The following is a 26,463-nucleotide window of genomic DNA, read 5'->3' on the forward strand; positions in this document are numbered from 1 at the left end:
CAACATTGTGCAAGAGATAATTAAATCAAAAGGTTCAAAGTTTTTTTGTCTCAAAATGATAGTGTTTAGCATTGCTTTTAGTCATCTGTATCAGACACAAGTGTAAACACTGATAAATGAACTGTCATAGCAAAGAATTGGGTTTTGTTTGCGTTTCATTTTTTAGTCAACTTTTCTACATTGTTTTGTTTGCATCCTGTTTTTGTGATTTCGCAAGTTGCATTTTGAAATGCTTTTACTCTCTAAGGCCTTCTCCAGAAGGCACTGTGAATTAAAGAAACCACATAGTAAAACATGGTCATTTGACTATTTAATGTACATCTTTATTACTTAAGTGTACACTTTCAAGCAATTATTTTTATCTGAGCAGTTATTTAGGATCTTTGACAATCGATAATCTTTGATGTGACATAAAATAGAACCATGAAACCTTTTGGTTTTATGCTCTGTGTGCTAAGACTGCTTTTGGTTTGCTATAGGTTTGAGACATTTACCACAATTCAGCCATGTAATGAAGCATGTAGAATGGTCCACAAAGGAGGGTTAATTAAGATCTAACTTTAATTAACATAAATTTTAAAATGTGTTACTTTAAATCATTTATTAGGCTTAACAAACAGTTGTGTCTTTAAATTTAGGGAATATTGACTGACCTAATTGTTATTCTATGGATAATAGAGTGACTCATGTAAAAACAAGAGGTCCTCCGCAGAATTTGTAGTTTTTATTTAAAAGGAAATGAAGGAATTACAAGAATATACTAATTTATCCTTCCAAGCAGATGTCCCTAACCATCTGTCCAGCCACCCATCGTTTATAGCAGCTTAACCTGCAGCAGTCATTCGGTAAGAGGTGGGGTACATCCTTGATAGACATATGGCTCTAATCTTTATTAGATTTTTTAACCTTAAGCACAAAATTTGATTTATTTAGAAAATACAAGTAAAAAGAGAAGAATAAAAATATTTTTCGGTGTCTGTGCCAATCACTAGTCAGAGCTAATCACAGGAAAACTGTCCAGTTCCAATATGTGGCCAATTGATTGGTACATCTCTAACAATAATATTTTTTCGTTATGTGGCTGGTCATGTTAACATAACATGACCAGCTAACATGGACATGTTAGCTGACAGAGGAGAGTTCTGCAGGTCAAAACCAGAATTTACAGAGTCCTTCCACTGACATCCGAGAGCCTGAACTGCTACAGATAGTCCATCCGAAGCTGTGGCGACTGGCTAGGACTGAGGTCAGAGGTGAGATGTCTGAAGGGGGTCAGGTAAAAAAAAAAAAATTGACCTCACAGCTGCAAAGCTTGCATACCTGCCACATGACTGACATATGAAGTGTACCAACACGCACGTAGGTGCTCGTGCTGGGACGGCGTTGTATTTTAGATGTTTGCAGGTGAGAACTGAGGCGGCAGTGTGCTCGTTCCAAGAAAAAACCTGACATGCTCCGTAAATGGAGCAGCCAGAGGGAGGTTAGCCATTAATCTCATCAGGAGTGAAGAGTCAAACCAGGTTCCTGACTGCTGCTCTCACTCAGAGAACCTGACATGACTCGTGGCTTATGTCCAATTACCATCAACCTGCAGCTTTGCACAGCGTCTTGTTTATTTAAAGCACAAAAACTTTGTGGTCAGTTTTACTAAGATACATTCTCTGATCCTAAATGATCCTATTAATCCTATTATTAATAGTATTAATATTGATCCTATTAATACATGGAATAGCAAGTCTGAGGCAGACTTGCTAGATAGATGTGGTTCATCTATCTAGGGCTGCTATATTTACATAAGTGCAAGGCCGTCCTCTTTTAAGAGTTGCCTCACTTTTTTTTTTACAGCACATTTATCAGGGAGCTCCTAGGTTTCATATTGTCCGTTTACTCTGGTCTTCGTAACTTGTCCTAACATTTCTGGTGTCTGCTTTTAGTAACTCATTAAAAACCTAGCAGTGACCTGTAATTGCTTTGCACTTACAGTACTGTCCTCTTCCCCCTGAATCTCATCTTCAGTAATCCTCTTTCCTTTCAAGCTCAGCACAGAGTTGCGTAATGTCAGAAACTGATCATGTTTTCTTGCACACCGCAAGCCAGATTTATCTCAATCATTCCCATCTATAAGCAATCTGACATGGTTTTTTGTTTTGTTTTGTTACTTGGAGAGGGTCTTGTGATTAGTTTTTTTTCCAGATGACAAAAGATGGTTGGAGTGTAGCTCAAAGACATCAGTTATTCTCCACAAAAGGTGGCATTGCCTGATGTTGCTGATCAGATTCCATGATGCGTCCAGAACTTTCTTGACTGACGCAATGGTGTGACAATCAGCTTGACCCGAAACACCTACTCTGTTGACGTCTGAGTAATCCCAGGCCAGCGTAAACAGAGATGCAGAGGAGATTCTTCATCTGGTCTGATCGTATTACCCAAATAGTGAGGTAAGTTTTGAGATTCAAGGGGCACTGGGAGGGATGGTGACTATTTTATTTGTACAAAGAGCATTTCAGGAGAGGAGCATGAATGGAAACAAACACTCTGTCCAAGTCAGGAAGCTAAGTGAACCACAGAAAGATCACAAGATCCCTGAAGGACATGGCTTATAGGAGTATTGTCTTAAAAGCAGAAGTTCAAAATGATTATTTCAAAAAGTGAGCAATGGGCTCTATAACATGGAGTACTGTTAAAAATCTCTACGCTTTTCTTCTATTATCTAGATTTTATTAAATAAGGTTATTTCTTGTTATTTTTTACTGAAACTTATATGGGTCAAGTCAAACCAGTCTTATTATCAGACATAAAAAAACATATTACAAAATATAGTTTTCAAACAATCTCACTGAGTGAAGGGGATAATCACTCTGTCTAGATGCAGAAGAGTAATTAGGCTCTAAACTGATGTCGTATAGAATTTGCGAAAACTACTGAGTCTTTTATCTCACTCTTTTATTGCAGAATTGTCTTAATTCAGCCATATTAAAGTTTTTTGGGGTTTTTTTTTTAGCAGGAATGTCTCATTTAAGGTGATGCCACTGCATCTCATTCCGATTTTATTCCAGACTTTGACAAGGCCGCTCAGAAATCTTCATGTTGTTTTGTTTTTGAGACATTCAGAGGTGGACCTTATTGATGTGCTATGGATAATCATCCTAATGCATAACTCAGGTTCACTTGAACTTAAGAGGAGGAACAGCTGGTCGGACAGTATCCTCTGGGATTTTCTGCTAAAACGCTAAATTTATCAAGTTGAACAAACCCTCTGACAAACCACCTACCGCCGTCACATCTGACTGTCACTGCATTCTTCTGTTTGTTTTACCGTTATGATGGGACACATGCATTCCAAAAAGTTCCATGTCTAAACTTATCAGTTCGCAGATAACTTTTCCAAAGGTCTCGGGGATTATCAAGATTTTTTTTTGTCAGATGTAAGCGAGGCCTCTGTGTTATTGTTTTGGCAGCAGTAGTTTTCTGCTCGAAACTCCCTCATAGATGTCATATTGCTGAATTATGAACACTGTTAAGTGAAGCCTGCAGTGCTTTAGATGTTCTTCTGAATGAGTCATTGATGGAGTAATTTTGGTAGGCTGGATACTCCGGGGAAAGTTCACCACTATTTCATGTTTTTTCCCAAAATGTGGTAATTTCTCATGGTGCTTTAACTGGACTTACAAAGTCGTTCATAATACTTTCAAGACTTTTCTTGAGATATTTTAGCTTACTTTGTGCTGACAGGTTATCTCCAAGTTATTTCTTAAATATGCAGGTTCAGCAATCCTGAGACTTTTGTCTGGCTCATGAATCTGAAGCTAGCTAACCAGAAAATGTGGTTAAGCACAATTAATTCATGGTTAATTACTGAAATCATCATTTGAAAATAACATGATGCATTTACTGTTCATCTTTAACTGAGATTCTGGTAATCTAACACATAATTTTTAATGCACTACATTTTGTTAGTAGTTGCTTATGGACGAGGTATTTGTGAAGCAGCCACAAACCAAAGAAAAACTTCAACGGACCGTCAGAAAACCTGAAAAACTAATTATTAAGACTACTAGAAAAAGCTGCAAGATGTGTTGTCTCTTTTAAGGCAAATTATAAAGAAATTCCGAATGGTTTAAAAACACATTATTATAACACTACAATTAAAAAAAACATGTAATAAAAAATAAGTGCCTGCTTGAAACCTAAGAATTTTTCAGTTGATGTCAAAGTGTCTTCTCCTGGAGCAGCAGTGCACCAAATCAATAACTAACAATCAGCCATGTGAGATCCCTGCACGTCCACAAATTATCAACCCTGATTTAGACACCGTTTCCACTAATTGCTCATTAGCGGAAACAGTGTTTCATGTTCAATAAATGGCACAGCAGCATCATAGACCAGGGTGCCATGTTTTGTCACTTTTAGGCAGCTGTAAAAGTCCCAAACCGGAGCTGGGCACTTTTAAACTAGATCCATCTGTAAAGGGTCAATAATAATATCCACTATAACAGGACACTTTTACAGCTAATGTTTACAACACTGATTATTTCTGGTAATAATAAAATATGCAATTTTAAATCAATATTTTTCTTGTGTCACATTTACAATAATAACAATTACAAAGGTCCAAAAGAATTTTTTTAAAGCATTTTTGCACCACACATAAAACACTGTCATGTCCCAACTGCTTCAGATGAATCCAGAAACCCACAACCCTAAATACTTTAAACAGTTTGTGAGCTAAATCACCCAAACTACTGTTGGGAGAGTACAGGCCTCTGCAAGTCCATGAAAGTGCATATCTGGTTTTAAAACTATGTGTCTTCTGGCTGGTTTTCGTTACTAGAAACCTTACAAAGACTTGACAATGTAGAAGCATTTTGAATGACCATTTTTTGAATTGTTGAAGCATATTGATGCCAAATGTTCCCACAACTTCCCTTTTCGTTTCAAAAATGCAGTCGTTGCTGTAGTTTTAAACAGTCTTGTGTACACAAACAGATTTGGGATTTATGTTAAAACCATGGGAATACGTTTCTACAGGCAACCATTGCTTTTCTTTTAGAGAACTGGTCATGGAGGAACCAGGTGCAGCAAGAAAACCCTCTCCTAGTGACTCTCCAGGTTAATCTGGGGGAGCTCAAAGCATCCACAAACCCTCCTCAAAATTCTGGGTCTGCCTTGGTTCCTTCTCCTAATGGGATGTGATGGGAAAGGGTGATCTTTACCAAAATAAAGGTTAAGTTGAAAAGAAACTCTAAATAACAATTATTTAATCAGGTTAACCCAATCCAATCTTCCTCTTCAGTGTGGTTCGGGTTTTGTTTCATCAAGAGGTGGATTAAAGTTAAACTCTGCAGAAAGTGGCCACTTGACCACAGATGTTACACAGCTAAAGCTAAATATCCACCTGAACCAGTTTCTTTATAAGGTAGCATCGTCAAACAACTTAAGGTCATGACCTGATGGCTGGACATTCTCTTTCATATTTTTCTGGCAACAGAGCAGAATTCAGATCCATCAATTTTGGCAGGTTTTCCACATCCAGGTGAAGCAAAGTATCCCTAGACCATCACACTACCACCAACACCCACTGGTCTCATGCTCTTTTTCAGAAATGATGAGTTCGCTTTATGAAAGGAAGCACACTATCCCAACTGTCTGTCTCATCAGTTCACAACGTATTTTCTGAAGTATTTGTTTGTCAAGAGCTATTTTTGGAAAATCTGAAATGGGTCGTTGCTTTCTTTTGGTCAACAGTGATTCCCTTTAAATGAGGTCTCAGGGTAGCTTGTGAAACTGAACCAAAAAATGAGTTTAAGCACACAATTTAACAAGGAGGGTAGTATTTTCCACAGAGCCAGGTTGGTTTTAATAGATTAGATCTTAATAAAAATAATAAGTTGCTTTGTGTATTTACACATTCGTTTGATAATCTGAAAGATGTCTGTTGAAAATGTAACTTTTTCATGACATTGTATAAATAAATTGCAGAAACTATAACAAAACTGAATATCCACTAGTTCCTGTTCATTTTTCAAGGCACGTGCCCCCCCCCACACACACAGACGAGGAGGGGAACAGGTTTTTCACTTAGTTTGGCGTGGAAAATTTGTACAAGTAATGGATAATAAACTTGTTGGGAACAAAAATGATCAAATTAAAGCCCACAGTGTTTAAATCAATAAACATCAAGGAGATTGTTAGTCTTTTTCTTGTCGCATATTTCTTCAACGGATTATTTGCCACTGGCTCGTGTAGGTTCGGTAAAATATCTGTGAATTAATAATAACGATTCAGTTTAATCACATAACTTTCCCCCTGGATTGCGGTTTTTGTTTCTTCAACAGGCAGATTGCGTTATGCTTTGTAGAAAGCTGCCATTCGACTGAGATCAGACCGTGAGAGCATCAGAGTTGTTTTGGCCTGAAAGTTGTTTTGGCCTCAGGCTCTGCAACCAGAAAGAAGTGAGGAAGCTTTCATCTCAGTCATATCCTGTCATATCACTTTCTCTTGTTCAAAGTGAGAAAAGATCTGAGGATGATTTAAAATTCTTTCAAATAATCCCTAGGAGAACTCTGATTTCTTATGAGCGTCAAAGAAAACTGAAATGTTCCACGTCTAAAAAAAAAAAGAAAGTCTGGTCAACATCTTATTTGCAGTGCACTTCAACCCTGACTGCGGGAGGTGGACGGAGCCTCATGTTACACTGACAAACAAGGATGTGCTATCGAGTGCCAATGGCAAGCAGGACCGGATATAGTTTACGAGTTGACGGCGTTCGAGTGGTGGTCATGTCACAGGAAGGCAACAGCATGAAAGATTTATGAATCCTGAACTCTTTACTCAACAGTTTGTTTTCAATAAAGACTCTCACTAAAAATGTATTTTTAAGCTGTAAAAGGGAGAACCGAGTTTAGAAACCCGCAATGCAAAATGAACGTGAACCAAAACTGCTTCATTTACTTTTGCGGGGGTGGGGGGAGGCTATAAAGAGGGTGGTGGGTACACTAATTTATCTGTTTTCTGTTGACAGAGAAAACACATAGCAGTGTTTGCAGATAGCTAATGAGGGGAACCAAACCATTTTTAAATAAACTCTTCACCCTGGATCTTACATGGTACCTTTGAGCACGTTCACTCTGTTAACACCTCTGTCCTGCACACTTCGACACACACGGTCGCTTCAGAAATGACCAGAAGTAACCTCTGCATGAAGGTCTCCCTTTCCCCCCTTACCAACAGAGCCTGGGAAGCTATTAAAGCTCGAGGTCTTTTGGTTTGTTCAGGAAGCAGGGCTGCAGTGTGACCACATGCTTTCACCAAACTAACGGCTGCACAGCAACACACAGTTAAAGACGATGAAAAACAACAAGATGTTCTAAAGTTTGCTGGGAAAATTATCTAAATGCATTTTGTGTTGTGTAGCACAACTAATTAGTTATTATGACAGAAAAATCATGCTTTCAGTTTACATCTAACTAATACTGAATTTATATCAGTTTCCAGAGAGGAAACATTTTCAATAACAAAAAGCACTTTGAGTGGAATTTAAGTAAATTGTACAATATTATGTAAACACAGAAACAAAAAAAAAGGGAATCTTGCAAAAGAAAAAATTTTATTGAATATACCAGGACATGAGTTCACCGCCCAAATAAATCCAAACTATTCATTCTAATGTGGCAGAGAAAACCACAGCTGCTGCATCCAAGAGCCCAGGTTAAAACACCAGGTATATTTGTTTATACCTTAAATTGCTGCAATTGTTTCAAAAACCAGTCAAGTTGGACAGATGGATGAACAGACAAAAAAATGGAAGAGGAGTCAAGTAAATACATAGATGGACAGATGGACACGTGGATGGATGGAACAGCAAGACAGAGAACAAAGTTTGGAAAAAAAATGTCCAGTGCTCCATTTCCAGGCAAATATTGAAATCAACCGCATGAAAGGGCTGCATGATAGAAGAAAATTTTGATAAGTAACTCCAACTCTTAAAATTCAAATTGACTCTTAAAGGCCCTGTTTCTCGTTTCTAAGTTTTAATACATTTGGTTAAATCTGGAATATAAAACACTTGCAAATTATATACGTCCTTTGTACAGTTAAATAGTTCCACAGCAAACCAGGTGATGCTCACATCCAAAGTCTTAAATTAGACATGCTAACGTTTTAAGTCTCGTCTCTCACAAGGGGACATGCAATTAACCTCCAGTTAAGCACTTAAAGTGTGTTAGGGATGGTCTGTATAAAGAACAGTTTTGTTATGCATATAAAAACCTGGGAAGAAAAGCTCGTCTGAGAACTGAACATAGATGTAAAACAGATCAAGTGTGTGTGTGCTCCTCTCAGATAAAAAGCAAGTGTGATTAGAAAGAAAGACATGGATCCAGATGCAATTTTAAAAGGCTCCAAAGGGATAAGCTTTGAAACAAGACACACGCTTTTCCATTTGTAGAACATAAAGCTCAGCAGGCGGTGGAAACCTCTCAACAAACATGGACAGCTTACGGAAATCTCTCTGGCATAAAAAAATGATTGACTGTGAGAACCCAAATAAAAGCAGTGACTCGGCTCAGATCCTTTGGCACCAGAAATCGTTTTAGACATGGTCAGACCACATATCCATATATCCAGAAACACACACCAGCTCTACAAAAACAAGCCAGGGTCTTACTTGCAATGCGTTCATATTTAATATTCCAGATTTTTCAAAACAGAATATTTTGTCCACATGTTACACCTCACAAAAGTGTTCAAACCCCTTTAGTTTGTTCACATTGTGTCATAGTTGAGCCAACATGTAAATGCATTTCGTTGGGGCTTTATGTGACAGACTAACACATCGTACTGCAGAATTGAGAAGAGGAACAAAAATCCATACAATAATTAATAAGGAGCTAACTGCTCAGCAGTAAGCAATACTAAACCATATGTTACAGAGACGTAGCATAAACCTGCACCCAACAACACCTTCAGTTGTCATTACAAACACGCCAAATACCTTCAGGCCAAAACAAAGGAGCCACCAAGCTGCCTGTGCTTGTTCCTTCAGTACCCACCCAAAGTCAGACATTGACACACTATCAAAGACAGCCAATGAGGCACTGCTATCACGACTTGGCACCAAATACACTTGAATTGATACTGACAAGTCGTATCTTGCAGTGTGCGCATATGGAGTACAGTACCAGTTTTATAGGTGACCCGATGCAGCCTTCTTTCTAAGTCTAGCAGTTCTAATCCAAACAAACAGGCTTCGGGTCAAAGAGACGTGCTGCCAAGTGCAGATGTAGGCTATCGTTTGTGAGCCCTCTTAACGGCACCTTGGAGAGCATGACTTGGCTCTGATAAAGTCTTGCCGCTCTGTGGGCCCTAGAAGGAAAGACAGTGGTGATGTTGGCTGCAGTCAGGCTGATAGGATGCCTGTGAGTGAACACTGGCCACTTTCAGATAAAGGATACACAGTTCGGTTTGTGCTTTAAAACGCTGGCAAACAAACAAGCAGCATAAACCAAGGGCTTGGGTTAAACTAGCTTTAGCTATCATTGTTTGAGCTCATAACTCTGTGCACAAACTGAGACGCAGCGAGATAAAGCAGGGCTTTGAAAAGCTGTAACACTTCAAAGAGTTTTCAAATTTGAAGTGAAGACAGAACAGCTTCCAGTTCCACTTTTACAGCTTCATAGATGGCTGCAGCTCTACGACTGCAGCAGGACTGGTGTAAATGTTTTACCGCAACACCCTGCTTTGATTTTGTGCTCAGACTACAGTGCTTCCTAGAAACCGGTGGCATTTAGACATGGAAAGGAAAATATAGAGAAGAAGTCACTTTTATTACAGCTTAATTAAATTATGACTTATGTCATCACATTGGTTGTAACTGAAAAATGGTGACCACAAAAACAGAGTTATTAAATTTCATTGTTTTAATCCACCTCATATCAAATTCAAGCCAAAGTAGTTTTGAGGTTTACCATAAAAACTGATCTTGTTTGCATTCCAGACCCTTTTGCCTTGTGTGTATTGTAAATTTGTGTTTATACCCGGCAAGTCATACTGGATAACTGCATAGTGTGCCAGTCCCGTTTGACTGTTAATTTGCAAAGTGAGGGGGAAATTCTGGAACTTTTCATTCTTTCCCATTTATTCTTTTCCCAAATGAAATAAAAAAAATACAAATCTGAGAGTGTCAGCAGTTGCTAGAATCAATCAGAATTATATTAATATTTACAATCAAGAAAATAAACTCTCAGAGTTTGAGAATGGAGTTAGCTGCTAATAAAAGTTGTTAAAAACTGTTATATCATCACCCTTGTATGATTTACCGTCTTCTGACTGAAATAGTAATCTTGTATTTTCTTCTTCTGGGGGTTCTAACTCTAACCTCCTTTAAAATGAAATCATGTAATCCTCTTGACTTAATCAATGTTGGAATCCAGCTTCACTGAAGAGCTTTGTAATATAGACTGCTCTCTCTCACCGTGTAGCATCAACCCTCTTATCAAAACATATCAATGCATCTTATCACAAACCCTAAAACACCTAAAGACCCCTGCACATTAATGAGACAGTATAACAACACAAGCTTATTCCAGTCAAATATTTAATTTGACTGAGTTATTATTCATGTTTTATTGGAGCTTGTAAATAGTTATTTTAAAACTTGAAATATGGCGTACCGCTACATTTTTGGTGTAACTCTGAACTGGAGCAAAATGTAATGTCAGTTCTGTGTTTTGTGAAAACCTTTATACAGTGAATCTCTCCAAACTGAAATTACAAATAATTTAACAATTGTCCTCTTGAACATTTGCTACTTAATGTTATCACAAAAATAAGCCTTAAATAATGTATTTCAGCTGACGTTTCATGTCGGCTTTGCAGTTTTTTCCTTAGAATTCTGAATGACGCTTGCCCAAAGTTGGTTGCTTATTCATCCTGCTGAACTTACAAGTGGCTATGGTGAAGCTTGATAAGATGGAGCCTCACTAAAGAATGTGAGTTGGTATGGGCTTAAAAGTGAAACGTGAGACGACACAAGTGTCTGGTGCAAAGTGGGGGAGCACGCTGGAAGCCGCTGCCCTTGAATGAGAACAGGTATTGTGCAACTGATGCCCTTTAGAGTGGCTCACCAACAAGGATTTGCGCTTGAATGCTCTCATTCTTATTGGTTATTCAGCAGCTCGTATGGCTGGTGCATCCAGTCATCAAAGTGGTACCACGTAGGAGCTTTATGCTCTGTGTTTCATCAAGAACCAGCAGTCAGCTTACTAAACTTGGTTTAAAGCGAACATCAAAGCAGCAATCTGGTAGTTTTTGCACCACAACCCAATGAATGCATGTGTGGAAGAGAAAGGGAGCAAACAACAGCTCATTCATATTTTATCACTTCTGCACTTCCTTCAAAAGCTCGGACTAGGTTTCCTTTATGTCAGTATGTCACTTGTGGATCTGAGGCGGTTCCTGGGAACCTGCCACATGGACATATCATCCCTCTTTTTTTTTGGTAACTGCACCAGACTCTAATTATGTGTTCGTGTGGCTTTGTTCTCAAGTTTTTAATTTCCTCATGGTTATAGATTTCTAAATTATAGCAAAATGTTTGACCTGAAAATATTACATCAATGTCAACATACTCTGCAAAGGTTGCGAAGAATGTAGAGGGAATATTAAACGGAGTTAATAAATCAAGATTTAAAGTGATAAGGCATGCGTACAGAATGAGGAAGATAGGAGATAAAAAAATTTTTTAATAAAAAACAGAGGTTGTATATCTGGAGTCTAGTGCGATGGACTGCAGACTCATTTACAATTAAACATATCCAAGTACAGGTATGTCAATCCCATTATGCTGTCACCTTTTGAAGACCTCTGACACAAAGTTAATTCATTCCTCAAAAACTTGCTGCGTAGAGAAAACATGTTAAGTATAGACAACACATTCTCTTTAAACATGCAAAACATTTTGTTACTTCACTATCACAAACAGTTTTTCATTTGTATGGGATTTTATGTGACAGACCAACACAAATTAGTGCAGAAAGGGAAGAAATTTTTATATTTTATAAAGTCTGAAAAGTGTGCATATATATTAAGTCCCATTTACTTTGGTACCCCTTAACAAAAAGAAAGAAAGAAAGAAAGAAAGAAAGAAAGAAAGAAAGAAAGAAAGAAAGAAAGAAAGAAAGAAAGAAAGAAAGAAAGAAAGAAAGAAAGAAAGAAAGAAAGAAAGAAAGAAAGAAAAGAAAGACAATGAAAGAAAAAAATCAAACTCAGCCATTAGCGGTCACCTGATTAGTAAACAACATTCACGTATGTAATTTGATATCAGTCTAATATAGCTGCACTATGAAGGCCTTAGGGGTTTGTTAGACAACGTTAGTGAACACATATAATCATGAAGACGAGGGAACGCAGCGGACAGGCCAGGAAAAAAGTTTAGAAAAATGTAACATCCCAAGCTTTAAACATCCTTCTTTCTTTAATGTTTATTTGCATAGGGAGAAGTGTTAAGTACAAAACACTATAACATTCATAGCCTTAACTAACTAGCAATGCACATGTGGACCTTTAACAACTTAAACAGTTTAAAAGTCAATAAAACATCATAGCAAAATAAAATGTCTTACATAACATAAATCCTAAAGTTATAACTTAAAGCAGACCACAATGAAACAGGAGTCATCTTGGAACCGTTAGGGGCTGGGTACTAACCATGACTGAACGCCTGATCTTCTTTACGAAATCGCTTCAGTCTTAATATAAACATTGAATCAGTTTCCAGTCCTCTACATGAGTCGTTATGCATATTAACGACTCATGTTTGACCAAAAAACGTTTTACGAGAAGGTACCTTACAGTTCATGCAATTACTGAAGAGGAACCACAAGATCACTTACTTTCAAACATTTTTAAAATGAATGATATATATTAAACAATGTATTCTTAAATTTCATCAAATTCAGTTTTTTGAGAACATGGAAATGATTAAATCTAACTGGTTTTCTGTCCAAAATTTTATTTGCCGAATTATATATCATCTTTAATGGTTGTTGATGTTGCTTGAGATCAAGTCGCTTCACAGTAACCTAAATGGGATCGAAACATATACTGCAAAACGGTTTCTGGCAAAAAAGGGAAGAAAATATCTAATTAGTCTGAATGTATGTTGGTTTCCTTTTGCAAGTCTGCCCACTTTTGTAACTTGTCTTTCAAATTTTAGATGAGAATCCAAAATTCTCATCTCACCCATTGACATTGTTGCACTTCACAAAACTGGCCTTCGTAGGAGAATGCCAAGACAAAAGCCATCGTTAATATAACCCCCCAAAAGTCCTGCTTTTAGTTTCACATAAGCATTGAGGACAAAACAAACACGTGGAGGAATGTGATCTGATCGGTCAAGACCAAAAATCACGACCGACACTGAACATCGCCCTGAACGCACCACGTCCACGGTGAAGCATGGTGGTGGCAGCACCGTGCTGAGAGAAAGCTTCTGGTTTGTTACATAAAATGGTGGTAGAATTGAAGTTGGTGGTTGTAAAGTAATGAAATGTGAGAAGGTTCAAAGATGATGAGGACTTCTAAGAGGCAATGTGTCGTTTGAATGCAATGTCCAAAATAAATCATTGAGATTCATTCAGACAGCGTGGCTTACATTTGATTTATATTGATATTATAGAAAGCAGAGACAGTAACAGATTAATTGTATCCTTGGTTGTAATTCATAATTCCAAACAGTGTTATAAATTCTAAGTTAACATAAAAGAGAGTGGCTATGTTTTGTTTATAGGCCTGATAAGGGTTTTATGGGGGTGTGAATGCTGCTAAATAAAGCTTATAGGAGCCTTTCCTTCAGTAGGCAGGTTTTTTCCAATCATAATAGTAAAGTTTTGCTCTATATTCCCGAGCGGTGAGAAGAAACTGCATCCAACATATGGTCCTAGCCCAGCTGTGGGTGTCACGTCACGGAAGAATCTAAATGTTTTGTTTACTTATTGTGTGCCAGCACAAAAATTTCAAGTGGACACCGCCCAGACAAACCTGCATTCTATCTTACTGTGTTGGTAGTACACTGAAGAACACCTGTGTATTATCTTTGTATATATATATATATATACCTATATATACATATATATAAAAAACATAGATAACTTTGTGTAAGTGGGAATCAAGCAGAGTAGATGCGATTTAAAGCCCCGTTAAATACCCAAACAGCAGATCTGAACTTCCTGCAGATTAGATCTCCGCCTCTGTTGCACATATTTAAAGGAGCTTAAGGCGTTCCTAGCAGAGTTGTGATGACGCATCTCTGACTGCTGCCCCATCAACATTAGGGGAGAGACTGTGTTTAGCCACCAACAGCAGAGCTTGCCGCGCTTCCCTTTAAGCATTGGGGGGCACACATGGCGCAGGACGGGGCAGCAATTTCTGTAAAGAAGCGCCACGGCAGGTAAAGTCTATCTATTTGAGGTTAACTTATCACAACAGCAACCATATCAACAGCCGCAATCCCTAAGCTTATTAGCAGTGATTAAGAAGCTTAACTGGACTCATGTCTCGAGTGAAGAGATGAAACGAAAAAGCTTGGTCGCAAAAAATGGTTTGTGGCCAATGGATCAGTTACAAAATATAAACTTTGGGTTTTCTCTACTAAGAAACGGAAAGTTAGGCGTGTGCATTATTTGAATAACAGGTGTAGAGTCAAATGAATGAGTGAAACAGAGCAGGAAGAGAATATTTTCTAGTGACTTTACAGCCTAAAAGATATTCTGTGATCCTATAGGTGAAACCTTGGGGCTTTAGGGTAGATTTATGTCCCTCCCATAAAATGAGCACCCAGCAACCTTCTGCACAGTTAAAATACAAATCCCACCTCCACCACCAGGCCTTTTTGATATTCTAAAATAACTTGCAGCCTCTGCTCTCAAACAACAAACAACAGCCGAAAGCATGCAGTTAACTCAGTGTTCGTGCCTACCGAGGCTCACACGTCTGCCAGACACCAACACTGGCCAGGGTCAAGCACAAAGGCAAATGTTAAGGGTGGAGTTAAAAGCTTAAACCCTTAAATCCACCACGGCGCTATCACACCATTTAAATAAGAGGAGAGGCAGCTGTTGCCCAGGCTGTTTTGGATCCTGCATGCTAAACTTTAACACCTCTACACGTTTTACTCCGGCCTACCTTCTCGGTTTGTGTTTGCCTGCTCCAGCAGCCCACAGAGCATGAAAACACAATCGAGACCTCGCGAGATGGAAGTGTAACAAACGGCTCATCTGTCACATGCAAACAGCGCACAACAGACCATCCGAGCTGCATATAAAATGCTCCACGTGAAGTGGACCTCGGCGACAGGTTCTGAATGAAAAAAAAAGGGATTAGAGAGAAAGAGGAGGGGATAATGCTATAAGGAGTGGTTCAGTTGGAACGGACTGTTAACAGGATGACCCGGGTTACCGTGTCAGGCCCTCTACATGAGGAAACACAAGGTCAGTAAGGAATAACACACACCAGATTAGCTGCTTCACGTTAGGAAGTGGAGCAGAGTGAGCTGGAAAGTGGGGAAAATCTCACAAAGTCTTGCAAAAATATTCTCAGGATTTGGACTTTTCTTTACATGTATTCACTTTAGAACCACACACCGAGTGTACTGCATGGGAATTTCTAGTGATGTATGAACACAAAGCAGCGCATAATGGCAAAGTGGAAGTGATGCATGGATTTCAGTTTCTCAGCAATAAAATCTGAAAATCTTGGATGTGCATTTGCATTCACTCCCCTTCGTTCTGATGTCCCTGCCCTGACTCTGGAGGAGCAGGAGAGATCCACAGCTCAGGTGGGAAAATTTGATGATGGAGAAAGTCACACACTTCACAAATGCCCTTTGTGGAAGAATCTTTCCACAAGCCATGTAAGGGGTGTTGTAAACATGAAGAATATGGTTCTCTGGACAGATGAGACCACAGTTAAACCTGGTCAGTCATGGAATAAAAGCTGTTTGATGCTGCAAAAACGTTAAACTCTGCTGGAGGTTCACTTTGCTGCAGGACGATGATATTAAATACACAATCAGAGCTACAAAAGATTCAGAATAAATAATTTTGGTGTGTCACAGCAGCCTCTTCAAAGTCCAGACCAAAATCCAATTGAGAAGCTGGGAAAGACCTCAAAACTGATTTTCATAAATTACCTCCATCCAATCAGACTGAGCTTGACAAACAAAAAACAAAAAAAAACCCCTCCAGTCTCTAGATACAAAATGCTGGTGGAGGTCCTGTGACATATTTCACTCTCGGAGTTCGAATACAAACGCCTGCCACAATTTTCATATTTTAGTTTATAAAACGTGGTATTATTTTTTTGCTCACTTTATTATTGTGCACTACTTCCTGTTGATCCTTTAAGATCCAAGGCAAACACACTGAAGTTTGTTACTCTAGCATGTAGCATGAGGAGGGGGCGTGTATTGCTGGGTTCTGAAGTCTAGGTATGGGCGTCTTACACATTATTTAATATAAATACAAAGAGAAATATTACTTTAATCGTTTGAAGTGAAATCGTGAACTGTAGGCGCACCTACCTGTAGCTCACACCATGCCACCTCCACCGTTGTCTCCGTGTCCAAGCCTTTATACACAGTCTTGAAGGAACCCCTTCCGATCTCTATGTTGAATTTGAGATATCTTCCATCGGGTGAGGTTGCCACCGCTTTGGTCTCCACGTCCTCCTTCTCCTCCTGCTCCCACTGGGTGTCAAAGGTGATGCGGGACAGGACCTTGTTTTGTCTGTTCTGAAGCTCGTTGTCAGAGTCCGAGCTGGCATCGTGAGCTTGGGATCTGCGTTCCGAGGGCCAGTTTCCTCCCACCGCGTCGGGCTCCTGGCTGCCTGAGGGCGCGTCGGTGCTGGCGTCCCGGCTGGAGACGGGGGACAGCTGCTGCGGGGACTCGTCCGCTTTTTCCTCCTCTACTCTGGACTCTGCGAGCGACAGGATATTCTCAGCCGACCAGGACAGTGCTTTGGAGAGGGCGCTGCTGTATAGGGGAGAATCAATGTCCATGGTGATTTTCTGCAGGCAGTAAGAGTTCCTCCGCGCGTTCAAGCCGTGCGTCCTGAGCACGTTGCGGGACAAGCAGTCGTCCGTCATGTCCACGGAGAGGCCTGGAAAGCCGCGTCCTGGGATCTCAACCTGTGCGTGAGACATTGTGGCCGCTGCAACACCTTCCAGATTTAGAGCCTAAATGTGGAAATGACATTTGGCACATTTGGACAAAGCTGAATTAGTACATTCAGGTTTCAGGTCACGTTTCAGTGGCAAAACACAAGCTATGGCTTAATATTAGACATGAATGACTAATTGAAAGCAACGCAAATATAACTTCATTGGAAAAAAAAGAGAGAAGTATCCACAAATTTATGTTTTATACTTACTCGTGCGTGTAAAGACGTCTCCCATAAAAGCGAGGCACAAATTTAACGCATAGTTAAAGTCTCCATTAGTTGTCCTTTTCTTTCTTTCTTTTTCAACCTCTTGTCTTTCCAAAGACTTGAAGATATAACCTCCTGTGAAAGGACGGAGCAGCCAATATCAACAAAGCTCCAGTGGGCTGTGCGCCCTGATCGCTCCAGCTCCGCCCACCGCTGCTTCTGACGCGCAGAGAAATCCATCCAGATGGAACTGATACATTGTGGCCTTAAGAAAATGTGCTACATAAATAAATTCAGGAAAAAAAATAAAGCTGATAAAAGGGTATGATAAAAAACATACAAATACATAAGAAATAGAAATGCAACAAAAACATAAGTAATATGTTCTGATCTTAAATTAGATCAAAAACGAAAAAAGTTAAACTTAGTTAATAGCTAATAACAAATAAAATGTATTTTAAGATGTCTAAAACTGACATAAAATCAAACAGAAATGGGATTTTGTTAGCAGGTGCCACAGGCATCCTATAGTTTTGATGTTTTGGGGTTAAATTCACATCCACATTTCCACTGATTACAAAGAGCTGAATTTATTCACAACCGATGAGTCATTTTACTTACACTTTAAATCTGACCTCTTTTTATTAGCCTGAATGTGAGAGATAAGCGGCACTCGGAGAAAGAGAATGGGAGAGCAGCGTGGCTGACCTGCAGGGGGAGCCACACGGCGGAGGAGCAGCGGCCTCTGGAACATGAAACCTCTACCACCAAAGGCCTCACTGGGCTCCACCTGTGCCACAAGTGCGTTTGCAGGGTTTGATCAGCAAATACATGGAAATACACACATATACACGTCTCCTTGGAGCTGTATCATCCTCACAGCACATCATGTGAGTGGACCTTTCAGGGTGCTGTCCTTAATCACAGCTGCAACCAGAAAGAGCTCCATTACAAAGGTTTTACTCTGCTGAGCTCTGCCTGTGGCATTTACAGAACTGCGCAGTGGCTTAAACACTGCGCAGTTCTGTTTCTATCTTCTTTCAAACAGGCACTTTCTTGTAATGGTTTCAGTTTTGGATGCAAAGAAAATCTTTGCATCCAAACTTTGCACTTGGTCTTAGCAAGATTCTTACAAAGACACTTTGTAGTGTCCTTGCAAGAACTGCATCTCTGAAGCATTTGAAATGACTCAGAATTTGAAACACACACACAAAAAAAAGACAATAAAGCAAATTTAACAAATTCCTAATTTATTTTTTCTGTAGGATATGAAAAAGAACAGAGGGAAAGATAACAGAAGCATCACAGAAGCTACAGTACAACAACAGGATGGCAGAAATCTGTACACAAAGTTCAATATTATCACACTCAGTCAGGTTGAATGAAGATTGCCTCGAGCCTCTGCGGTGTTCCTCCTCTGGAAGCATTTATTTAGAAATTTAAAAAAGTCCCTCAGGTCTTGTGTTCTGGGATTTCTTTGGGAATTCTGGCTGGGCACCAAGGAACGACAGCCGAGCCAAGGACCAGCGCTAATCATACACAGTAAACTCCTTAATAGAGTAAATGGAGATAGAACTAGTTGCATTTAAAATCTAAATGAAGAAGTTGAGTGACAGCTAATGGGGAAATGTTCCCCTAAAATATTCAGACATGATAGTGTTTAGTCCCCTGATACTCATTGCATCTTTAAATGGCAACAAATGTCACCAATGATAATTTTATAAACACAGTGTCACCTCAGATGCTCTTTTTTTGTTGTTGTTTCTGCCCGCAAACAATAATGGTTCTCTCCCAGAAAGAGAAGGTTGTGAACCAAAAAGGCAACTACAAAAACATTTAAAGGGCCAGCATCCACCGGCCTCTGCATCGAGGTGCGACCCATCCTAAAGATCCGCCTTGCTTCCTGGTCGGAGTGTACGAGCGTGATTCCAGCACCGCTTTAGAAAAATTTGACACCTTTTCCGTCATCCATAGAGATGATCTCTGCTTTTCCTTCTGTTTGTAAAGCCTGCAGGGAGCGCTGCAGCATCCAGTCCTCTAAACCGTGGAACTCTGCATAAAAAAAGAACCACGATCAATTGATGGTATTATCAGAGCGCTACGGCTCTGTAACTATGAGGATCATCAGTAGATGCCTTATTTTATTTATTTATTCATCTTGTCTGTCCATGTTTGTCTAATTTTAAACTCAGCAATTCAATTCAATAGATCAGGGGTCTCAAACTCCAGGCCTCGAGGGCCGCAGTCCTGCAGGTTTTAGATGTGCCACAGGTACAAAACACTGGAATGAAATGACTTAATGACCTCCTCCTTGTGTAGATCAGTTTTCCAGAGCCTTAATGACCTAATTATTCTGTTCAGGTGTGGTGCAGCAGAGGCACATCTAAAAGTTGCAGGACTGCGGCCCTCGAGGACTGGAGTTTGAGACCCCTGCAATATATGAAACTAATATTCACTCATAATCAATGCGATAGACGAGGCTCAACATTGACGGAGAAACATCACCGACCCCCTTGTGACGATTGTGGTATAAAGTTTTGGTTCATGTTTACATCAACAGTAGCTTTCCATGAATGACCATTTCCTCTCTGCCTACTTCTAATATGTACACATCCTCTGAACCATTAATTACCAGTTTATTTCTCTTAGAAGCTCAGCCGTTGGGGAATTACAGAAATACTGATAAAAATGACCAAAATTGTATTTAGTGTAAATGTACATACAGTAATTCTCCAGATATTGTTCTGATTCCTTTTAGAGTCGTGAAATATGAGCAATTAGGACCATATCATACCTTCACCGTCTGTGTCATCACCATTGGAGAGTTCGTAAAGTGTAAACACAGAGTTGTTCATGCCATTTTTGGACACCTGAAAAAACAGAGAAAATAAAACACTGTTGATCCTTAAATTTGCTCTTAAAAAAACAAACAAGAATAAGCGCACAGTTTAAAACTGAGATTCTTCTCAACTAAAAATACTTTCTTCTACACACTTCTTTTCATCCATAAGAACTTTGCAACTTAACTTTTAAAAACATATGCTGCAACAAGACCATGGAAATAGCAGTGAAAGCACAAAGGAACAGAGAGAATAGGATAAAACTATCTGCAGAGATACATTTAAATGTGAACCAAAAATTTAAAAAGACATTCTAGTAGAAATTTTGATACTTCTTACTGAAACCTTTATTTCCAGATCCATTTCACACAAATTTTCATTCATCATTCTATTGGTTTCTGCTGACACAATTACACAAAATCTCAAAAAAAAAAAAGAGAATCAGTTCTCCTTTTTGCACAATGGACACTGAGACATCAAGCATTTTCATCATAGGTCAGCCAACTTAAAAGAGAGCGAACATCAACACTATTATTACTGGTGGCAAAATGTGCCACCGGTACATTTTGGCAAACAAAATGTGAAAAAGTGCAAAAGTACATCTACTGTTTATGTCATCTAAAACCCCACATGGTGTGACATAGCACCTTTGTTGTTAGAAATGTATACAATTACATAATCCGGGGTGCCAAAATACAGGTAATGATGTTGATTCATTATCACCGGGTTTGTTTATATGCACACTGCCCTCAGCTGCTACTGCGTATAAAGAGAAAGTTTGACATACATGGGGCAACTCTTTTTGTTACCTGGTTCAAGCACCTTTGGAAAAATGAAACTGGTGGCATTGATGATGCATAAAGAAAAATTCTAGAACTAAAAAACAAGGTTTTTGTGATGTGAACAAAAAGTCTCACAATCATAAACAGTTTCAAAACCTTGTTCACTTTAAAGGTAGCATTTATCCTGTGCGATTCAATGGAAAACACATTATAAAGATGTAATAACCTGGTTCTAAAACCCCAGTTCAATCTGAAGAAGAAAAAAAGCCAGCAGAATGATGCTGCCACCACCACCATGTGTCACTGTGGGAAATGGTGCTCAAGGTCCAAGTTATGGTTTGATCAGTCCATATTCTCCAACATATTTTAGGAGATTGTAGCCAGACCTGGATTATGTTTTACAGTCCTAATCCTAAATATAGATAAATGGGAAATACAGGAGTCGGATGCAAAACAACAGCTGTCAAATTATTTGAAAAACATTCTAGATTTACAAACATATTTTAAAAAGTTAATTACTTGTTTAAATACCTTATGACAGAAAATACTGGCACATTAACTAAGATGTGTACACATTAACTATAATCTTAAGAACACATTAGAAATATAACAATATTGCCCAAGTTTAAAGAGAAAGTGACACACAATCCATTTAAGCTAGAAAATACTTGCTTTATCTATTTTTGTAGTGTTAATACATTCTTGTTTCAATATATATTAAATGTGTGATGCCTAGTGATCTTCATAGCTGCCTAACTCAGAGTTTAAGGTCAGCTAGTGCATAAATGGGTGTGTTAGTCCGTTTCAGATAAGCAGTTTTCATATCTCTAATATTTCAAGTTTTGCCACGGAAAGACAATCAGTGTGGATTCTGACTCTTAAGAGACAAGACGGAGAGGAGAGTCTCACGCTCTCTCCATATCTTTGTTTGGTTTCAACGAGTTATGAATTTGCACAGACTCATCCTTATCTCGAAGATAACATGAAGATTTACAATGGCAATAAGTGAACGACTATCATGACATTGAGTGTCAAGCCTTCAGCAACCCCACAAAACCACTCGGTTTCTGGAAATAACTGCTTCACTTTAGACTGGCAGTATTTAATAACAACGATGTTTGAAGTTCACAAATAATGTCGTTTTCAGCAGCACAATTTCAACTTTAAAGTAGGAGGCGCTGTCTAATTGGGGCTTTTGGAAAGATTTTGAATGAGATTGGTGCACAGAATGTAACCTTTCCATCAATCAGTTTCTTTAGTTTCCTTGTTCTGATGCCACGTTAAGTGTTCTCCTCGTGTCTTTTAACTTCGTAATTAAGAGGGCCAGTAATTACAGTAATTCCATCGTATGTCTTTTGAACACCATGAGGGGAATAAGATTACAGCAGACTAACTGGCTAAATCAATTATTTCAATGTTTCCATATCCATGGATAAGAATAATGTTGTTAAGATCAGGTTGGTTTAGAGCTTTGATAATCTCAGAGGTTTCCATGACATAATGAACATGTGATTAGAGAAACATTCTTCTCTCGGTCCTATAAATAACAGATTCTCTCACTTTATCAGCCCCACAGACAAGACAACAGAGGACAGTTTGTAACTCACCCACTGGTATATTAACTTCCCCCATTCCTCTGGTCGTCTCCACATGACTAAACACCGCGACTTATTTTTGTCCAACCATTCCAGGTTGCCTGAAGAAGTCGCAGACAACAGGCGTGTTTAACACCGCTGGAACATCAACACAGCAAGAACATGAAGACAGAAGAGGGTTTACCTTTTTTCCTCAACTCTTCAAACACAACTTGAATTGCTTCCACTGGGAGTTTTCCTGGACTTGCATTAAGGATGAACCAAACCAACATTCAGAAAGGCAGATGTAAATCAAACGGTACAAACCTCAATAGAGGAAAAGACAAAAGAAAAAAACATTTCACCTGGTAGGCTTAAATTGCAACATAAAAGGGAAAACCAGAACTGCTCTAAAAAGGACACTCATTTGAATTAACAGCAAGACTGAAAAAAAAAAAAGTCAATAAGCTTGTCATTGGCAATTTACGCTAAAATGTTTTTTCCAGCAGCTACAGCTCGTATCACGGTTAAAAAAAATGGTTCAATTTACATAAACCAACAAACCAGTTATATGTAATTAACTGTCTTTTAATAAGTTGGAGGAAAACACACAAGTAGGTTTTCCAACAGAGCAAGGGTTCCACAAACGCATCACAACTGGGACTGGAATGAATAAAGCAGGTTACACTTCTGGAATGGCCTACTAAAAGCCTCGACCTCTATTTGCAAAATGCTTAACCCCCGCCCCCCTATCATTTTAAAAGAGATCACAATAATTCCATGTCGTATGCCTACAATAATGTGTGATTTTTTTTTCTTCAACTTGTTAAGCCATCCAAATATTTCTGGGTGTTTATGGACATGTTTGAGGCAGTTTTCATCTTTTTTTTCCTCTCTGCAAGTTTAAGAAAATCCTTAATAAAGTCAAACTGTCATACTTAGAAAGAAATCACAGGTTGTACCTGTCATAGCCATTCTACATTGCAAAAAGAAATATATATATATATATATATATATATATATACACACAGTGTGTACACAACTGTGTGTCCAAACTTTTGGTCTGAATTCAGTACAGACCAAAAGTTTGGACACACCTTCTCATTGAATTCAATTAGAAAGTGTGTCCAAACCTTTGGTCTGTATTGAGTACAGACCAAAAGTTTGGACACACAGTTGTGTCCAAACTTTTGGTCTGTACTGTATATATACTGTATATGTATAAACATTACAGGCACAAATTATATAAATATTACAACTCCAATGAGTAAATTTAAACTTCTTGTATTAAAGATAGTGTAAGTGTGCTTTCAGGATACTCTCTATCTTCTTGTTGTTGAACACGGGACTTTCCTGCGCTTCCATGACATCCACAGTGTAGAGCTTGTGATGCCGGCAGTAGGACAGAACCAGGGAACACCAGGCTGCCAACTGTTTCTGTCTGGTGTCAACATTGGGCTGAAGTCTGTCCGAAAATACAAAACAAACAAACCGAGATATGTAAGGCATACTCATAGCTTAACAGCTATCAATGTACTTCAGGTTATTTTAGAAAACATGGAGCAGGGGTGTCAAACTCCAGTCCTCGAGGGCCGCTGTCCTGCAGTTTTTAGATGTGCCACAGGTACGAAATGCTGGAAGGAAATGGCTTAATTACCTCCTCCTTGTGTAGATCAGTTCTCCACAGTCTTGCTAATGACCTAATTATTCTATTCAGGTGTGGTGCAGCAGAGGCACATCTAAAAGTTGCAGGACAGCGGCCCTTGAGGACTGGAGTTTGACACATGTGACATAGAGGTTCAAGTATTAGGATGAAGCTTGCAAATTTGGTTACAGAAAAGAATCTTTTAACGAGTAAATATTTTTTGACAGCACATATTCACTACACATACTTAATCATTTTTAAAAATATATTTTTGATAAATAAGTATTTTAAGGATTTACTTTTAAAAAATTCAACCTTTGTTGCAAGCCCAGACAAAGTAGCAGACAGGTGTTTTACAAAATAGCTCCCACAATGAAAGTATTGATTTTATTGTATTAAAATGTTCAATTTGTCTTGGATTTTATATACATATATATATACTGTATGTATTGACTGAAGAGGCAGTGCAGATTCAGCAAATTCAGCTGTGCTATAGTTTGGATATGTCTAAAACTGCAAACCCCGTTATCAAAATGTGTTATTCTGATAGATAAACGACAGGGCAAAAAAACAGAGTCCAAGCACTGCGAATCTGAGATGTCACTAGTGACAGTGAGTCAACATCAGCGGAAACACTTCCTATAAAACAGATTTTCCCTCAACACAAACCTACAATGAAACACTACTTACATGTGATCAGGTATTTGATCAACATTACATGTAAATCCATCATTAAACCAAGCCATAAGTAGCTATTTTTTAACTTTAGAAAACCTGAGTGTAAATTCACTTCCTTAGCAATCTTAGCCGAAATTAGCTAGCTAACGTAGTGCTAGGTTGAAAAATCAACGCTTCTTCAAGCAGCTATAGGGATAAAACAATAGTTCATAAGCACGTTTAACGCTCTTTTTATGCGGTAATTGTTAAAAACATGACTCACGTAAAAAACGGAGGGAAATTGTACTGCCAGGGCCACTCAAAACTCATCGCAGTTGATGCGGTGTTCACAGTTGACAGCGTCCGGAAGAGCGTCCGACCACACAAATAGTTCCGGCTGAGCACACAGAACAGAGCGAACTAACAGACTAAACACATTATTAAAGTGTCTATCAGAATTTATTGGAATTTTTTAAAGCTTTGTAATCAGTATTTCGTCAGGCTGTAAGAAGTTCTGAATTGGTTTCTTCTTAACTTTTTTTTTGTTGCTTTGCTACTCAGAAGTAGTTGAAGGAGGGGGGATTCCTTTGTCAAGAAGTTACTTTTTTAGCATATTACGTGGATATAAATTGAAAACTAAAAGGTACAGTCATAATAAATCAGATAATCTGACAAATTACCCAGCCAGTATATGTCGATAAACTTAAAGACCAGCAGAAAGTGCATATTCCCCAGTAGAATGAGCACATTCACCTGAAAACTACTAAATTTAGTTGGCTTATTCTGCATACAGCTAACTATAAAAAAGTTATAAACATTATCATAGTTATAATAATTGATATACTGGATTATTTTTGCAGCAGTAGAAATAATTGTTGATTTTGTTCATATTTTTATTTGAATTTCTGTATAGACTTTGGAACTACATCTAGTCAAAGTTATCATGGTAATTTCATGCCTGTGAGAAAGAAAAACAGATTTTAAAGCTTTCTTCTAATGCTGATGAATAAAGCTGCAAAAGTGTTGTCTGTAAATGTGCTCATTTGTTTCACAACTTTTTATGCGTGAAGTTCAACGTCTAACATCTGCTGTTTCAAACTGAAAAACTCCACAGAGGAAGTATGGAGTATTGTCATGAACAAGATGAGAGACACCAGGCCCAACGATTCAGTCGAGCTGAGGGCAACTGGTAAAGCACAGGGCATCTTTACCAGCATGCCTATAAACCTAAAACGTGTACATGCTTTGTGAGCTTGGAGAATCTTGGAACAGGAAGCACTGAATCTTTTCTCTTGTTTGGTGTGCAGCAAATGTAGACATGTTTACACAGATTATCGGGTCATTTTAAATTAACTGAATTGACTATAAGAATGTGAATAGGAACTATGGCTCCTGCATCTCATCTCGTTCTTATTGTGCTCCTGTTTTACAAATAAATAAACTTATTTATTAACAAATAAATGCTTTAAATGTATGTTGCAAAGAAATTATATGAGTTTCCCTCTTAAAAAGTCTCAATAGCCTGATAAAGACAGCTGGTTCTG

At 38.6% G+C, this 26,463-nt stretch overlaps 2 protein-coding genes across 2 annotated transcripts in view; both read right to left on the minus strand.

Moving 5' to 3' along the window:
• wnk4 (WNK lysine deficient protein kinase 4) overlaps window positions 1–17,553 on the minus strand; it is a 48,404-nt gene extending 30,851 nt beyond the window's left edge. The window contains exons 1-2 of the mRNA XM_023341040.1: window positions 17,425–17,553; window positions 16,577–17,230 (exon numbers count right to left, since the gene is read on the minus strand). Coding sequence (XP_023196808.1) covers window positions 16,577–17,197 — 621 coding nt within the window. The 5' untranslated portion in view covers window positions 17,198–17,230; window positions 17,425–17,553. The remainder of the gene's footprint in view (window positions 1–16,576; window positions 17,231–17,424) is intronic.
• Window positions 17,554–18,650: 1,097 nt separating this feature from the next.
• On the minus strand, window positions 18,651–25,293 carry vps25 (vacuolar protein sorting 25 homolog). The gene is made up of 6 exons (XM_023340405.1): window positions 25,203–25,293; window positions 23,937–24,082; window positions 22,823–22,876; window positions 22,651–22,739; window positions 20,216–20,291; window positions 18,651–19,473 (listed from the first exon to the last, which is right to left on the minus strand). Exons 1-6 carry the CDS (start codon window positions 25,247–25,249, stop codon window positions 19,361–19,363), a joined length of 525 nt encoding a protein of 174 aa, XP_023196173.1. The 5' UTR covers window positions 25,250–25,293; the 3' UTR covers window positions 18,651–19,360.
• Between the last annotated feature and the right edge of the window lie 1,170 nt (window positions 25,294–26,463).

This window comes from Xiphophorus maculatus, chromosome 10 (genome assembly GCF_002775205.1).
Source record: "Xiphophorus maculatus strain JP 163 A chromosome 10, X_maculatus-5.0-male, whole genome shotgun sequence".
In the NCBI taxonomy this organism is placed as follows: domain Eukaryota; kingdom Metazoa; phylum Chordata; class Actinopteri; order Cyprinodontiformes; family Poeciliidae; genus Xiphophorus; species Xiphophorus maculatus.